At 36.4% G+C, this 18,976-nt stretch overlaps 1 protein-coding gene across 7 annotated transcripts in view; it reads right to left on the reverse strand.

The window, feature by feature from the left end:
• The window catches only part of EML5 (EMAP like 5), a 180,883-nt gene that overhangs the window by 31,561 nt on the left and 130,346 nt on the right, over positions 1 to 18,976 (reverse strand). For all 7 annotated transcript variants that reach the window (XM_031001613.3, XM_055361816.2, XM_055361815.2 and 4 more), the window contains exons 22-27: positions 18,203 to 18,355; positions 17,360 to 17,491; positions 15,890 to 15,978; positions 14,536 to 14,712; positions 11,052 to 11,253; positions 10,242 to 10,368 (exon numbers count right to left, since the gene is read on the reverse strand). In XM_031001613.3, coding sequence (XP_030857473.3) covers positions 10,242 to 10,368; positions 11,052 to 11,253; positions 14,536 to 14,712; positions 15,890 to 15,978; positions 17,360 to 17,491; positions 18,203 to 18,355 — 880 coding nt within the window. The remainder of the gene's footprint in view (positions 1 to 10,241; positions 10,369 to 11,051; positions 11,254 to 14,535; positions 14,713 to 15,889; positions 15,979 to 17,359; positions 17,492 to 18,202; positions 18,356 to 18,976) is intronic.

Genomic DNA, 18,976 nt, shown 5'->3' on the forward strand with positions numbered 1-18,976 from the left:
CAACATGGTGAAATCCCGTCTCTACTAAAAATACAAAAAACATTAGCCAGGCACGGTGGCACGCACCTGTAATCCCATCTACTCAGGAGGCTGAGGCAGAAGACCTGCTTGAACTGAGGAAATGGAGGTTGCAGTGAGCCAAGACTGCGTGCGCCACTGCACTGCAGCCTGGGCGACAGAGCGCGACTCCATCTCAAAAAAAAGAAAAAAAAGAAAGAAAAAAAGAATAAAGAAAAGGCATAAGGCTGGGCACAGTGGCTCACACCTGTAATCCTAGCACTTTGAGAGGCCAAAGCAAGAGGATTGCTTGAGCCTGGGAGTTTGAGACCAGCCTGGGCAACACTGTGAGACCCCATCTCTATAAAAAACACAACAATTAGCCAGGCCTAGTGGCATGCACCTATAGTCCCAGCTACATGGGAGGCTGATGTGGGAGAATCACTTGACCTGGAAGGTCAAGGCTGCAGTGAGCTGTGATCACACCACTGCACTCAGCCTAGGTAACAGAGTGAGACCGTCTCAAAAAAAAAAAAAAAAAAAAAAAAAAAGGGTTACTCCATTAATAACAGGGAATCACAAGAAAGGTGAAAAAAGAAAAAAACAAATAAATGAGAATTCAATATATTTCATGTTGTGAACTTTAAAGCTTGCCATTCTTATTTTTCTGCAATGTAATCTGAATTTTAAACAAAACATTTAAGCTTATTTTTGTTTTTAAGAATGGGCACTGGCACTAAAATGTTAATTTAAAAAGCTGGTAGCACTGGAGATACTTCAAAGGAAATTGTCTAAAGAGCCTAAGTTCCACCTGTTCTGACCTAAGAGGGTTCCCCAGTCAGTGAATCCAAGCAGGCAGAATTAGTCACTCGGGACTATGCTGAATTTAGAATTTTGCTAGTAAAAAAAAGTAATCTTTAAAAAGTTTTTTTCTCTCTTAATAGCATAATGATCAAAACAAAATTGGAAGGAATCATGAAAGTCATTTCATCCATTTTCCCACTGAGACCAGGAACCTTCTTTACACGTCTAGAACAATCATTGTACAGCTTTGATGACAACTGATCATCTAAACTCTGTATAAATACTGCTTGTGACAGGTCTCTTCTACATAAAAAGCCATTCATATCCAAGATAACAATGATATCTCCATTTAGTTTTCTTGTTTTGAAACAAGATTCCCAGAATAATAATAATTATATTTTTTTGAGACAGGGTCTTGCTCTGTCACCCAAGCTAGAGTGCAGTGGTGTGATCATGGCTTACTTGAGCTTTGACCTCCCACGCTCCAGACATCTTCCTGCCACAGCATCCCACGTAGCTGGGACCACAGGTGCACACCACCACACCCTGCTAATTTTTTAAATTTTTTTTGTAGAGACGGTGCCTCATCAGATTGGCTAGGCTGATCTTTAACTCCTGGCCTCAACTGATCCTTCAAACTTAACATCCCAAAGTGCTGGGATTACAGGCATAAACCACTGCACCCGGTCAATTAACTATTCTTTATATGAAGTGGCCTCCCAACCTTCCTTCCTCCTGTGCTTTCTTCTAGCCCATTATCAACTATCCAAGTCTCCTTTAAAATGTAGAGATCAGTACTGAGTAAGCTATTCTAGATGTGAGGCTAGATCCGGGTGCTTTATTTCTGGTAAAATAGTATAAGATTTTATGGCCCATTTTAGAGGTTGCTTCATACTCTGAGCTTATCTTTGTACACACCACTCTGCTTAAAACAGATGATGGATTCCTGCTGTAGATATAATATTAACAGGTGCCTATTATTTGAGTTTCTGCACAATCTGGTCTCAAGTCTACTGTTTTCATCCTTATCTCCCAGCATTTTCCTAGTGATACCTTCCCCCCGCCACCCCCCACCCCCGAAACAGGGTCTTGCTGTGTTGCCCAAGCTGGAGTGTAGTGATGCCATCACAGCTCACTGCAGCCTCAAACTCCCAGGCTCAAGAGACCCTCTCACCTCAGCCTCCTGAGTAGCTGGGACCACAGGGCTGCCACCACACCCAGCTAATTTATTTTTACGTTTATTTTTTGTAGAGACAGGGTCTCATCATGTTGTCTAGGCTGGTCTTGAACTCCCAGGCTCTAGCAATCCTCTCACTTCAGCCTTCCCAAGTGCTGAGATTACAGGCCTGAGCCACAATTACAGGCCTGAGCCACCGTGCCCAGCCATGATACCTTTTTTAATTTATAAAACAGACTAGCCATTTCCACACTGTCATTTCAGAAACTATTTCAAGACATTTTCACATCACCAAAGGTAGATATAAAAGTAACCCAAAGAGTCTTTACCTACATGTCATTTTATTAAACATACAAATACCATAGTTACCCTCTTTTCATCTTTTTAAATGAATGGATTAAACATGCATTAAATCATGTTAACAGGTTTAAAATTGAATAGTCTTTCACTTAAATATATGTGTGGTTAGGTTTGTTTTTACGAGCCTCTGAAACTTAAAGAAAACCAAAACTATTCATTTGCATTGTAGTAGTTTGTACAGTCATATGTAAAACAATTTATCATAATGAAGACCCTTATAATAACAACCATATATGCTATCTAAAAATGCAACTCTTTTATAGAATTTGTCCTACTTCATTTTATAATGCTTCATTGACAAATGTAGTTAAATGTTTTATAGGGAAAAAATACCTTAAAATACTATAAAGAATAAAATAAAGGGTAAATTTTTGAATAAAATATTTTCTTTCATAAAACACTTACCTTACTACTCCCTGCCTTCAAAAGGAGCAAGGGGGAAAAAAGTAGGAAAACATATAAAAATTGATGATGAATAGAATACAGCATTTTAGCAAACAGAAGAAAGGCAACATGTCAACAGAATTTTAAGGAAATACAAAAATGTCTAACTTATGTCACATTGATTTAAACATTGATTTAAATATTTTTATTCACAAATACTGGAAATTTGACAAAAATTAACTACTTTAAATACATATTTGTTATAAAAACACTTATTGGCCAGGCAAGGTGGCTCATGCCTGTAATCCCAGCACTTCGGGAGGCTGAGGTGGGTGAATCACTTGAGGTCAGGAGTTCGAGACCAGCCTAGCCAACATGGTGAAACCCCGTCTCTACTAAAAATAACAAAAAATAGCTGGGTGTGGTGGTCTGTGCCTGTAATCCCAGTTACTCAGGAGGCTGAGGCAGGAGAATCATTTGAACCCAGGAGTCGGAGGTTGTAGTGAGCCAAGATCGTGCCACTGCACTCCAGCCTGGGCGACACAGCAAGACTCTGTCTCAAAAGAACAAAACAAAACAAAAAAAAATAAAAACAAAAACATTTATTAAAAAAGAAAAAGGTAAAATTATCACTTAGGAAAAACATCCACAAAAGTATCAACCAAATAGAATGGTTATTGTCATCAGAAGCATTTTTCCTTTTAAGTGGATATTTGATAAGTATTTGTTTTTAATTTTTTTTTCATTTATTTATTTTCCCAGAGACAGGATCCCACTCTGCCGCCATAGCTGGAGTGCAAGGGTGCGATCATAGCTCACTGCAGCCTCCAACTCCTGGGCTGAAGCAATCCTCCTGCTCAGCCTCCTGAGTAGGAACCTCCTGGTACAGGCATGTACTACCATTCTTGGCTAATTTTTCTATTTTTTGTAGAAATGGGGTCTTGCTGTGTTACCCAGGCTGGTGCTAAACACCTGGTCTCAAGCAGTCCTCCCACTTCAGCCTCCCAAAGCACTGAGATTGCAGGCATGAGGCACAGCACCTGGCCTGTTTTCCATATAAAGTGTTTTATTTCATATTTATGATGGTAATATATGTTACTAAAAAGCAATTATTTAAATAAACCATGAAACATATTATCTCCTCACAAATATTCTAAGTTGGTAAAAGAGATATGAACCTCCTCATTTGTAATCTCCTTTGATTTTTTTTCATTTTGTGAAAATGAAATCACATTAATGACTTCTGCCTTGTCATTTTCTTTTTTTTCTTTTTTTAAGGCAAAGAGTAGAGCTTGGACTCTGCCACGGGGGCCAACAGACCCCCTCTCTCCCTCCCCACACCTTGTCACTTTCAAAATATTTAGCAGGGTTGAAATTGTAAAGTAAATTGAGAATAAAATGCAAAGCAATTTTAAAAATTATTTTGAAAAAGTTAGCTGCAGAATATACAAGCTAACATCAAAGATTTCAGTTACGACAGTGTTAATCATTCTTCATGAGTAGTAAAATATTTCCATCTGTCAGAACATGCCTCACTTCAGCAATGGGTGGAAATTTACATTTAAGTATTTTACCGTGAATGAAGCAGACTACAGATTAAAATTAGGTCACATTTTCTGACATACCAAATTTATCCAATAAATAATTTTTTTAAAAAATCAATATAACAAATGAAAGAAATTTATGGGAATGTCTAGAGCCCCTTCTTCCCCATAGAACACTTTTCACTTTTCATTACTTAGGAGACATAATTTTCCTTAAGTCATATTAAACACTACACTTCAAATATTCTAATTAGAATATTTAAATAATATTACATTTTCATATTTATCTGTATTTATGTAATAAATACATATGTAGTGCTTATTGCTTTGTGAATATTTAATTTCAGAAATAATGTTTAAGTATTTACCAGGTATCTCCTCAGTTAACTTTCATTTCATTCCAAGGGATAAGGTGTCATTAGTGAAGATCTACTATCTAAATTCTTGATTTACATTATTTCATTTAAAACTTGAAATATACCATAAGTTAGGGATTATAATGTTCATTTTGCCACTGAGGAAACTGAGGTTCAGAAAGAATGAATAATTTTTCAAACTCACACAACTGGTAATGAAAAAAATGAGTATTTTACCCATTTGTCTGACTCCAGAATTCATGTCTTTTGCACTATACGATGCTGCATTCTAGCAAGTTACTTGAAACATGGAATTCTGTACAAGTACTTAGATTATGGTATACTGTGCTTTCTTAAAAATATCCCTAATTTAATACTTTGCCTCTTTATACATAATGAAAAACCGGATGATCACTCTCCATCCCCTTTCCTTAGGTGACCTCCCATTGCTATGATCTGAGGTACATGAGGTATACCATCAGCAAACGACACCTGGAAAAGGAGCTGAGGAGGCACTGTGCCCTTAACACTCCATCTAGAGCTTCCCTGGCAACGCTGGGGTCAGTCAATTTACAAAATCTCTCAGTTCTCCCCTTCCCCATTACTAATGTGTTTTTCACCTTAACTTCATCCCTTTCCCCGAATATAAAATCCATAGGTGCAAACTCAAATCCCTCTGATGAAGCTTTCCTGTAATGTCATTTCTATCTCTCTGAGTTCCAAAACTCTTCAGCACTATCCTAAATGGCCACAAATTCGCTTGAATTTTCTACAAATCCTGTTCAACTGTGAATGAATTCCCTTTTAATTTCTCCCTCAAATTGTCCACTAACTTCTCATAATAAAGTTTTCCTCACCACAACCTTGTTCTCACCTCCCACTGCTGTTCCCACCTCCCACTCCCTCTGTTCCTACCTCCCACTCCCTCTGTTCCTTCTTACTGTTTCTGGATCTTTTCCTTTTTTGTTCTTTGAACCTCTTTGCTTCTGAAGTCCATGCCATTCAATGCTCCATATCCCTTTTTATTGTTTACCACCTTTGATTTTGAAACATTAGTTTCACAATTTATTTCTTAATCTGTCATCTAGCTCAGAGACTTTATTAAAAAGTGATCTCTAAATTACTTTGGGCAGTATGGCCATTTTCACGATATTGATTTTTTCCTATCCATGAGCATGGAATGTTTTTCCATTTGTTTGTGTCCTCTCCTATTTCCTTGAGCAGTGGTTTGTACCTCTCTTTGAAGAGGTCCTTCACATCCCTTGTAAGTTGTATTCCTAGGTATTTTATTCTCTGTGTAGCAGTTGTGAATGGGAGTTCACTCATGATTTGGCTGTTTGTCTATTATTGGTGTATAGGAATGCTTGTGATTTTTGCACATTCATCTTGTATCCTGAGACTTTGCTGAACTTGCTTATCAGCTTAAGGAGATTTTGGGCTGAGACAATGGAGTTTTCTAAATATAAAATCATGTCATCTGCAAACAGAGACAATTTGACTTCCTCTTTTCCTATTTGAATACCATTTATTTCTTTCTCTTGCCTAATTGCCCTGGCCAGAACTTCCAACAATATGTTGAATCGAAGTAGTGAGAGAGAGCATCCTTGTCTTGTGATGGTTTTCAAAGGGAATGCTCCCAGTTTTTGCCCATTGAGTATGATATTGGCTGTGGGTTTGTCATAAATAGCTCTTATTACTTTGAGATATGTTCCATCAATACCTAGTTTATTGAGAGTTTTTAGCATGAAGGGGGGCTGAATTTTATCAAAGGCCTTTTCTGCATCTATTGAGATAATCATGTGGTTTTTGTCATTGGTTCTGTTCATGTGATGGATTACATTTATTGATTTTGGTATGTTGAATGAGCTTTGCATCCGAGGGATGAAGCCGACTTGATTGTGGTGGATAAGCTTTTTGATGTGCTGCTGGATTTGGTTTGCCAGTATTTTACTGAGGACTTTCACATCGATGTTTACCAGGCATATTGGCCTGAAATTTTCTTTTTTTGTTGTGTCTCTGCCAGGTTTTGGTATCAAGATGATGCAGACCTCATAAAATGAGTTAGGGAGGAGTCTCTCTTTTTCTATTGTTTGGAATAGCCAGAAGAATGGTACCAGCTCCTCTTTGTACTTCTGGTAGAATTCGCATGTGAATCCATCTGGGCTTTTTTTTTGGTTGGTAGGCTATTAATTACTGCCTCAATTCCAGACTTTGTTATTGGTCTATTCAGGGATTCCACTTCTGGTTTAGTCTTGGGAGGGTGTATGTGTCCAGGAATTTATCCACTTCTAGATTTTCTAGTTTATTTGCGTAGAGGTCTTTATAGTATTCTCTGATGGTAGTTTGTATTTCTGTGAAATCAGTGGTGATATCCTCTTTAACATTTTTTATTGTGTCTTTTTGATTTTTCTCTCTTTTCTTCTTGATTAGTCTGGCTAGCGGTCTATCTATTTTGTCAATCTTTTCAAAAAACCAGCTCCTGGATTCATTGATTTTTTGAAGGGTTTTTTGTGTCTCTCTCTCCTTCAGTTGTGCTCTGATCTTTATTTCTTGTCTTCTACTAGCTTTTGAATTTGTTTGCTCTTGCTTCTCTAGTTCTTTTAATTGTGATGTTAGGATGTTGATTTTAGATCTTTCCCACTTTCTCCTGTGGGCATTTAGTGCTATACATTTCCCTCTAAAGACTGCTTTAGCTGTGTCCCAGAGATTCTGATATGGTGTATTCTTTGTTCTCATTGGTTTCAAAGAACTTATTTATTTCTGCCTTAATTTTGTTATTTACCCAGTAGTCATTCAGGAGCAGGTTGTTCAGTTTCCATGTAGTTGTGTGGTTCAGAGTGAGTCTCTCCATCCTCAGTTCCAATTCAATTGCACTATGGTTTGAGAGACTGTTTGTTATGATTTCTGTTCTTTTGCATTTGCTGAGGAGTGTTTTACTTCCAATTATGTGGTCAAATTTAGAATAAGTGTGATGTGGTGCTGAGAAGAATGTATATTCTGTTGATTTGGGGTGGACAGTTCTGTAGATGTCTATTAGGTCCGTTTGTCCAGAGCTGAGTTCAACTCCTGATTATCCTTGTTAATTTTCTGTCTCGTTGATCTAATATTGACAGTGGGGTGTTAAAGTCTCCCACTATTTTTGTGTGGGAGTCTAAGTCTCTTTGTAGGTCTCTAAGAACTTGGTTTATGAATCTGGGTGCTCCTGTATTGGGTGCATATATATTTAGGAAAGTTAGGTCTTCTTGTTGCATTGATCCCTTTACCATTATGTAATGCCCTTCTTTGTCTTTTTCGATCTTTGTTGGTTTAAAGTAGATTCAATGCTATCCCCATCAAGCTACCAATGACTTTCTTCACAGAATTGAACTACTGTAAATTTCATATGAAACTAAAAAAGAGCCCATATAGCCAAGACAATCCTAAGTAAAAAGAACAAAGCTGGAGGCATCATGCTACCTGACTTCAAACTATACTACAATGCTACAGTAACCAAAACAGCATGGTACTGGTACCAAAACAGATATATAGACCAATGGAACAGAACAGAGGCCTCAGGAATAATGCCACATATCTACAACCATCTGATCTTTGACAAACCTGGTAAAAACAAGCAATGAGAAAGGATTCCCTCTTTAATAAATGGTGTTGGGGAAACTAGCTACCCGTATGTAGAAAACTGAAACTGGACCCCTTCCTTATACCTTATACAAAAATTAACTCAAGGTGAATTAAAGACTTAAACATAAGACCTAAAACCATAAAAACCCTACAAGAAAACCTAGCTAATACCATTCCGGACTTGGCATGGGCAAACACTTCATGACTAAAACACTGACAGCAATTGCAACAAAAGCAAAAATTGACAAATGGGATCTAATTAAACTAAAGAGCTTCTGCACAGCAAAAGAAACCATCATCAGAGTGAACAGGCAACCTACAGAATGGGAGAAAATTTTTGCAATCTATCCATCTGACAAAGGGCTAATATCCAGAATCTACAAGGAACTTAAACGAATTTACAAGAAAGAAACAACCCCATCAAAAAGCTAAGGATATGAACAGACACTTCTCAAAAGAAGACATTTACGCGGCCAACAAACATGAAAAAAAGCTCATCATCACTGGTCATTAGAGAAATGCAAATCAAAACCACAATGAGATACCATCTCACATCAGTTAGAATGGTGATCATTAAAAAGTCAGGAAACAACAGATGCTGGAGAAGATGTGGAGAAACAGCAATGCTTTTACACTGTTGGTGGGAGTGTAAATCAGTTCAACCATTGTGGAAGACAGTGTGGCAATTCCTCAAGGATCTAGAACTAGAAATACCATTTGACCCAGGAATCCCATTACTGGGTATATACCCAAAGGATTATAAATCATTCTACTATAAAGACACATGTACATGTATGTTTATTATAGCACTGTTCACAATAGCAAAGACTTGGAACCAACTCAAATGTCCATCAATAATAGACTGGATAAAGAAAATGTGGCACATAAACACCACGGAATACTATGCAGCCATAAAAAAGGATGAGTTCATGTCCTTTGCAGGGACATGGATGAAGCTGGAAACCATCATTCTCAGCAAACTAATACAGGAACAGAAAACCAAACACCACATGTTCTCACTCATAAGTGGGAGTTGAACAATGAGAACGTATGGACACAGGGAGGGGAATATCACACACTGGGGCCTGTCAGGGAGTGGGGAGCTAGGGAAGGGATAGCATTAGAAGAAATACCTAATGTAGATGATGGGCTGATGGATGCAGCAAACCACCATGGCACATGTATACCTATGTAACAAACCTGCACGTTCTGCACATGTATCCCAGAACTTAAAGTATAATAAAAAAAAAAGTGATCTCTCCTCAGAAAATGGCCTTGCATATGTCCTTACTTTTTTATTTGCTGATTCTAGACTAAGACCAATAATTCCCATTAAAGACAACCTGCCTTTTTGGAAAATTTTTGAAATGAGGATTGTCTATGCTTGAATAAAGAAAGGCACATGGATAGGCAGGCCTTTTCCAAATTGAATCACAATACTGCTCACATACTTCTTAAAAAGTACTCGGTATTGGATTCAATTTTTATTATCTCCTCCAACCTCATCACACACATTTATAAAAGTTAGCAAATAAGATGAATCATATCAACCTTATAAATATGTATAAATCCCTAAACCACTAGTGTTAACACATAGTGTTACCATCAATAGGGTTTTGTTTTTGTGGGTATTTTTTTTTGAGACAGGGCCTCATTCTGACACTCAGGTAGGAGTGCAGTGGCACCAATCATAACTCACTGCAATCTCAACTTCCTGGGCTCAAGCAATGCTCCTGCCTCAGCCTTTGAAGTAGCTGGGGCTACAAACACACACCACTAAAACTGGATTATTTTTATATTTCCATAGAGACAAGGTCTTACTACATCACCCAGGCTGATACCAAAAGGTATTTAAAGACATACTTTCTAAGAGGTGCTGTGAATTGTCTAAAGCAAGAATATCACTGTTACTTAGTTTGTGTAAAAAAGCCACTTAAACAATAAATTCCATTTTTAATGACAATATCTTTTTCTTCATCTAATACTAAACTAAATTATTACCTTTCATCAATTGAGGGTTCTTTTTGTTGTAAATGAGGCTTGATTCCTAACATTGGGCGAATATTTGTTGATAAGGCTCTGATGGTGTAACTGATTTCATTCTCCCTTGTAACATCACTGTCATAGCCTACAATCAAAATATACGAGTTATTCTTTAAGCAATAACCAAGATCAATTATGATCTTATAAACTGGATACAAAGATGTTCAACAATATGAAATAAATTAAGTTGTTATAAGCAAATTATGAAGTAATATGCAACCAGAAAAAACGATGTAGAAGAATATTTAATTATATGTAATGATGTTTTCAAAGTATTACTAAGTAATAATGGCAGGTTAAAAAATAAGTTCAATATGACCATACTTTTCTTAAAAAATATTAGCTACATACATCTTAGGATATACCCCAAATATTAGAAGAGGTTTTACCTCTGTGTGGTCAAATTATGGAGGCTGTGTTTAATTTTTATGGCAAAATACATTTTCTATAATGAGCTGATATTACTGGTATATTAGAAGAAAATCAAAACTATTTTAAAATATGAGGTTTAATAATATAAAATTTACCTTAACAGTACTTATTTAAAATTCAGATATTTTTCATTTGTAGATAAATAATATCGAAGTCATAAATTCATGGCAACCTGTTGTTCTTGAGTCACAAAATGGATTTTGATGTTAAACAGACTAAAAACAGTACCACTACAATTATTCAAACATTATTATTACTTGCTTTAACTTCTACAGCTTAAATAAGTTGTGCTAAATTTTCCCTATATTTTTGTTCAAGTATTATAAAATGACATACCCCCGTCTTCTTCAGAATCAATGTCGGATTCTTCACTATCACAAGGCCTTTTTTCTCGATAGCCTTCCATCTCATTTGTCCACACCATTAAAGACATATCTGTACCGCCTAGGGTAACCAACATGCTGTCATCATAAGTCCAGCGAACATTTGTGACATGTGTACTATGGGCCACATACCTCTTAAACTTTCCAAATTTCCCCTAAAGAGGAAGAAAATTCAAACAATCTTTCTGAGAAATTTCATTATTTAAATATTTCCATTATGATTTTGAATTAATTTTATTAATAATTAAAAATTAATCATTTCAAGTGCAATGTGTTAAAAAAATATGAGAAAATACTGAAACTCAGCAGAATAAAAGATACCAATTCCTAAACCTGTTAAGGACAAGATCTAAAACCAGTAGTTTCACAAAATGCTGGTACCCCAGGCAAAACTCTTTAAAAAACCAACTTGGTATTCTGCATTAAAAGCATAAAAATGTTCTTGTATTTGACTCACCCATCTCCCTTTTAGGGATCTATGCTAAGAAATGCTATCTGTGTAAAAAAATACTTACCATGGTATTTACTTATAGTAGTGAAAAAAATTAAATACCTTAAATGTTCAAAGTAATAGTTAATTACAATGTATATGGAATAGTGTATATATATTAAAGACAATGGTTATGCAGATGTACTGTTGGAAATAGATACAATAATTGAGAAAGGATACACATGCCTATGTACAGCATGAGTATGTTAACAAAAAGTAACTATCGATTGATTGCTTTGGTACACATATATTTATATATCCATGTAAATATCTTTCATCTCAATTCATTAGTGCTTTTGTTTGTAAGCAATACACATAGAAATGTATTTTCCTTTTAAATAACAATAAAGTTTAAGTTATAAATACTGGCAACTTTAAAATCTAGCATTACCAAGTTACATAAATTTCAGATCAAAGCATCATAAAGCAGGTTTTCCGTTAACATCTTTTCAAAGGTGTTAAAATGAGAGATGTCTTATACAAAACACAGTGATACCAAAATTTGTGAATTCCCTAGGAATGACGACTCTCTTTTTTTTTTGATACTGGAGTGCAGTGGCACGATCTCGGCCCACTGTAACCTCCGCCTCCTGGTTCAAGCGATTCTTCTACCTCAGCCTCCCAAGCAGCTGGGAATACAGGGACCCGCCACCGTGCCCAGCTAATTTTTTGTGTTTTTAATAGAGACGGGGTTTCACCATGTTGACTAGGCTGGTCTCGAACTCCTGACCTCAGGTGATCCACCTGCCTCGGCCTCCCAAAGTGCTGAGATTATAGGCGTAAGCCACTGCGCCCGGCAGGAATGATGACTCTTAATAATTAAGTCAGGGCGAGGGATCTGTCATCAAAGCATGGCAAGAAGGTAGTTTCTCTAAGACTGTGTGGTTCTTGCTACACTAAGGTGAAAACATAATCTGCAGATCAATATTCCAGAACCTATTCCTAAGGGATCTACACCATCTGGAACGCTGGAAGTGAGGTTTCTGGCAAATATTTTAGTGGAACACATTGTTAACAACTAAGACTCTACCATCTACATGTATCTAAAACAGGAATCGGTGGAATATTTTCTTGGGTGTCTGAGTTTTCAATGAGAATTTTTAAACCTGTGTTTTCATTTCAATGCTGATCTAAAAATATTAATATGAGCAGTTACTCAAGATCACCAGGAACTGAATACCACAATATCATTTCAGTGCCATATTTCAAATTTATCTTTATGTTCATGTTGGTGCCAGAGTATAATATATAACTTAATTTGTGAATTAAGAAATAAATGCTGCCAGATAACAGTGACTCGCGCCTGTAATCCCACCACTTTAGGATGCCAAGGCAGGAGGATCACTTGGGTTCAGGAGTTTGAGACCAGCACAGGCAACATCTGGAGACCCCATCTCTACAAAAAAAAAATTTTTTTTACATTAGCCAGGCATGGTGGCATGTGCCTGTGGTCCCAGTTACTCAAGAGGCTGAGGTGGGAGGATAACTTGGGTCTGGAAGTTCGACGCTGCAGTGAGCCATGATTGCATCATTGCATTCCAGCCTGGGTCACAGAGAAAGATGCTGTCTTAAAAAAAAAAAAAAAGAAAGGAATGCATTGTATCTGGACTTGATATATAAATTTTATTTCCGTGTTAAGGAAAAGCCTAATATTTTACAGTAGTTCGAACAGAGGGAAGTGATAAAAGAATTAAGTACTTGCACAGCACACATTAGCATAGGTACGTAGAATGCCAAAGAATCTGTTGGCTAGGCCCAGTGGCTCACGCCTGTAATCCTAGTACTTTGGGAGGTCGAAGTGGGCGGATCACGAGGTCAGGAGTTTGAGACCAGCCTGACCAACATGGTAAAACCCTACCTCTACTAAAAATACAAAAAAATTAGCTGGGCATGGTGGTGCGCGCCTGTAATCCCAGCTACTCAGGGGGCTGAGGCAGGAGAATAGCTTGAACCTGGGAGGGGGAGGTTGCAGTGAACCTAGATCGTGCCACTGCACTCCAGCCTGGCGACAGAGTGAGACTCCATCTCGGGAAAAAAAAAAAAAAAAAAGAAAAAAGAAAAAAAAACTTAATATACATAAGCAGGAAGTAAATACCAATTTTAAGCAGAAAATCATCAACAAATGATGCTGATGATTTAAAATGCACACATATTCTGCTACGAAAGCAGAAAAAAAGAATTTGTATGATTTGGTTTCAAAAAAAGTCATTCATTACATTAAATCAATGGTGCTTAATTTTATAAGTGTAAGTATTTTCTATTTAATTGGTTAAAACAACTTCAAGTTTGAAGCTGTAACTATAAAGAGTTTATATTTACTGTTAATAGTATATATTTAATTAAAAATAGAAAAATTATTGAAGTTAATATTGGGGATAAAAGGAATGTGTCTCTCTCTCTGACACAGGGTTTTGCTTTGTCACCCAGACTGGTGTGCAATGACATGACCACAACTCACTGTAGCCTCCAACTCCTGGGCTCAAGCAATCTTCCCACCTCAGCCTCCTGAGTAGCTAGGACTACAGGCATGTACCACAATGCCTGGCTAATTTTTTTCTCTGTTTTGTAGAGAGGAAGTCTTGCTATGCTGCCCAGGCTGGCCTGAAATGCCTGGCCTCAAGTGATCCTCCCACCTCAGGCTCCCAAAGTACTATACTGGGATTATAGGCATGAGCCACTGTCCCCAGCCAAGACGTTTCTTGTAAAAGGGATATTCATATTAGTCAATATTGAAAAATACTATAGGATATGATATATAACTTAATGTATGGGATTATAAATTACAATACTTAAAAGCTATAGATATGAAACATAATTCTGAACCTTTCATATTACAACATTACATATTACATATGTACAATTAATAATAATGAAGTGCTATGACAGGACATTACCTTAACCATTTCATAATTTATGATCATTAGGAAAGTTAAAGAAAAACACATACTTTAGTAGGATATCTAAATAACTTCACAAATCCCAAATCATCCCCGGTAGCTAGAACCATTTTGTCACTGGTGAGGCAAGAAGCAGTTACATCTGTAACTTCTCCAATTACTGGCCAAATTCCTTCACAGCATAAACCAAGTACACTTGTCCATGATGCCCAAGCAATTTTTTCTACCTAAAAACGAAAAACAATGCTGTAAGTTTGGATTATCCAAACCTAAAGTATTAACAACCAAAATGTAAACATTTTTCTTTGTAATTATGTGCGTCACAAGTAAAATGAAAGTTTTAATGAAAAAATAGTTAAATTATTAGTTGTCTTGGTTTTGTAACTCCCCAGAGCCTACTAGTTGCTGCAGAAAAATTTTAACATAGTATTATTCAGAATATAATTATATATCCACTGTGTGTTCTAGATGCTAAGCAGTGTTAATAATAAAACCATTTCTGACTTTAGGATAATCAAGTAAGATTCTTACAGTTCATGTTTAAATTTCTAATAATGCATTATGTTTTCCAACTAACCCTTACTAGAAATTTAGAACTTTTACTTTATAGTCTCTCCCTTCATTAAGCCACTTTCATGTAAAATTTGTTAAGCCTCTCTTCCTAGGCCAAGATAAAAAATAAAAAAAAAAGGCTAATATTGTCAGGCACAAAATGCAACACAATTTTTCTTGTTTTTTTTTAAGAAGCAAAAACAGTAATCTGCCAACAAACTTCTTAGGCATATGGATTCCTAAGGACGTGGCAGATATGCAATACTCCCATCTTAGATGGCATGTCTTCTATTTGCTATTTCACGCTTCTTGTCTTTTGAGGAAAGCAACTGGAGCACAGCTAGCCATGCAAGTGATTTATTCCTTTTTTTTTTTTTTTTTAAATATAGGGTCTCACTTTGTCACCCAGGCTGGAGTGTAGTGGCATGAACATGGCTCACTGCAGCCCCCGCCTCCTAGGTTCAAGCAATCCTCCCACCTCAGCCTCCCAAGTAACTGGGACTATAGGCACATGCCACCATGCCCAGCTAATTTTTTGTATTTTTTTGTAGAGATGGGGTTTCAACATGTTATCCAGTCTGGTCTTGAACTCCTGAGCACAAGCAATCTGCCTGCCTCGGCTTCCAAAGTGTTGGGATTACAGGCGTGAGCCACCATGCCCGCTGACTCCTTTTATTAATATAGTGTTTCTTCCTTCACCCATGTATTCTGACTCAATAAACTCAATAATATCCAATATTTTAATAATTTGAGAACAGACTTCACGTGTAACTAAACGATAGAAAGTAGGTATCAGTTTTCTAGCCACTTTTATTCACATGAACAACACTGCAAGCACCACTGTTGTCCTACCTCCACGCTGGGGATGGTTTGTTTTTTCCCTCTGGGAGCTTCAAAGAATAATTGTTCCTTAGCACCAGTGTTGACCTGTAAAAGCTTTCCTTCAAAAAAATTTTTAAAAATATTTACACATATAAAATACATACAAATATATATACCATCAGTATGATGTTTAAGTTTTATGGGAAAAAATCAGCTTAAATATGAAAACCATTTTCTGCTGCAGTCAACTTATAGTAAGAACATTTTATTTTTATAATTCCATATTACTAAGTAACTAAATTCATAAGTGGTTTGATTTTTGTATACGTATATACATAAAAATGATTTCTTTGGTTATGCATATGTAAAAAATTCCTAGAAACAAATGTTAAAATATTTTTTAAAGTGTAAGTATCTGTTTAACTATATTTAGAAAAACTTTATGATGCTCAATTTATATAGTTGAATACAATATAGTTGAATACATGAAACAATAACGTCCTTAAAAAGAGAGGATTTAAAATACTTAACATTTATCAAACATATTAAACTCAGTCATATGCCATGCATTCTGCTAAAATACAAACATACTCATTAAGTTCTTTATGTTATATGATTATGACTCTTTTTAAAGATATATTTCATATCAAACAATGAGAAAAATGACTTTAAAATCTTCATTAACATTTCTTTTTAAAAATGTATTTCATTTTTTTTTTTTTAGGAATGGGGTCTCACTCTGTTGCCCAGGCTGGTCTCAAACTCCTGGGCTCAAGCAGTCCTCCAGCCTTGGCCTCCCAAAGTACTGAGATTACAGGCATGAGCCACCATACCTGGCCAACATTTCTATATTCTATTTATGTCAAATTTATATGACAAAGATCAAGACATCTTTACAACAATCTTTTTTGCATAATATTTAAATCACTTTACAAATTAAACAACTAATCACTTACTGTACTATTATTTGAATGATAATAGGTGAAGTACTGAAAAGTGTAGGTTGGGTGCAGTGGCTCATGCTTATAATCACAGCACTTTGGGATGCCAAGGTGGGAGGATTGCTTGAGTCCAGGAGTTCGGGACCAGCCTGGGCAATATAGTGAGAACCTGTCTGTACAAAACATTTAAAAATTAGCCAGGCATGGTGGTGCATGCCTGTAGTCCCAGCACTCAGGAGGCTGAGTTGGGAGGATCACTTAAGCCCAGGAGGTTAAGGTTGTAGTGAACTGTGATTGTACCACAGCATTCCAGCCTGGGTGACAGAGTGAGACCTGTCTCAAAAAAAAAAAAAAAGAAAAAAGAAAAAGGAAAAAGAAAAGTCTCAACTCAATAGTATTCATCTTCAGATGTAAAATAGTAAAAAATAATTTTGAGAATAATGGTTGTTTTTCCCAATTCTTTTTAACTCATCTGTTGAATCACTTTTCTGTTTCTCTAATATAGCTATACTAAATCAAATGAAACTTTTATCAAATATTAAGTTATTTAAAGTCTTACCTCTAATATCCCAATCAATATGGGTTATGTAACTGGTAGCTCCTTTGCATATTCCTACTCGTTTACTACTCATTACATTGTATATATCTATAAAGCTGTCATGGGATGCTACAGCAAGATATTTCCCAGAACCTATAATAGAAACATATTTGCTTGACATTTTCTATCTTTGGAAATACTTTTTTACACTCTGCAACTAGAGTTAATTTTCCTTTTCTTTATGGAGAAATCTTAGTTGTTTCATAAATTATAATAAAACAGGTGTGTTAAATGATAAATGATAACATTTTTCAAGTACATTATACCTAACAAAATAATTTTTTAGTGTAACAAATTAGTTCAGTGGGAAGCAAATGTCAAAAGCTATGTATGATGCAGTTTTGATACTTTGTATTTAACAAAACTCCCTCTAAATTTAGAAAAAATGGAACTAAACCAACATAAGTAAATTTTGCCTTAACATTAGTAATTGCTACATTACAGTAGGTTTGTAGTAGATAATGAATACATGGAAATTAATGGAGTAAAATGAGTGCAATTTCAAAAGCATTAAGAATATAACGAAAACAGTTTTCCAACCCCTTTTATATCACAAATGAGGAAACAAAAGCTCAGAGAAGCATCCTGGCTCAAGTCACACAGAAAATTTAGTAACAGAATTGGCACTAAGACAGATATTTGCACCAATCTAACAACAGGGCTTTTACCTCTTGCTACACTGCCTCTTCTAGTAAAAAAGTTAAGTTCTGAGATAATATAACAGTTAATAAAAATTATACATTGATACATTTATACACTGCCAGACCCAAGTTAATACTCAAATACAATTTCAATGGATCTTACCAGGTGAAAATCGAATATCTGAAATCACATCTTTTCTGTGATGAAAAGACACAAGATCCTCTAGAGTATCCGCATTTGCCATTAAGAAGCTTCCATCATTGAGACCTACGGCTAAAGCTTTACCATCAGGAGAAAAACAGCAACACCTCCCACCTGAAAGAGAAAGAGTATATTAGGCAATTTTCCCTTTTTTCTAATTTAAAGTATGGGCCAGGTGTGGTGGCTCATGCCTATAATCCAAGCACTCTGGGGAGCTGAGGCAGGAGGACTGCCTGAGGCCAGGAGGTTAAGACCAGCCTGGGCAACATAGCAAGACCCCATCTCTGCCAGTAGGCAGAGTAGGGGAAGGGGCAAGGGGCAAAGGAGAAGGGGCGAGGGGGAAGAGAGAAGAGGGAAGGGAAGACAGGTAAGTAAGTAAATAAATAGACTGGCATGGTGGCACACACCTGTAGTCCCATTTACTTAGGAAGCTGAGGCGGGAGGACTGTTTGAGCCCAGGAGGTTGAGGGTGCAGTGAGCTATGATTGCACCACTGCACTCCAGCCTGGGTTACAGAGTGAGACCTTGCCTCAAAAAAAAAAAAATTATTTGCTAAAAAGGTTGCCTCTTTATTATGGCTTCAAATCAATATTAAAAAGGAGTCAAGATACAGATTAAGTTTTCTATAGAAGTCAATGGTATGGAATTCTAAGCAGGAATGAAACTCACTTCTGAATACAACAAAAGTACGGATATTTACCTTAAAAGAAATTAAGTTGATGAAAAAGAATGAGA

Source organism: Gorilla gorilla, chromosome 15 (assembly GCF_029281585.2).
Source record: "Gorilla gorilla gorilla isolate KB3781 chromosome 15, NHGRI_mGorGor1-v2.1_pri, whole genome shotgun sequence".
NCBI lineage: Eukaryota > Metazoa > Chordata > Mammalia > Primates > Hominidae > Gorilla > Gorilla gorilla.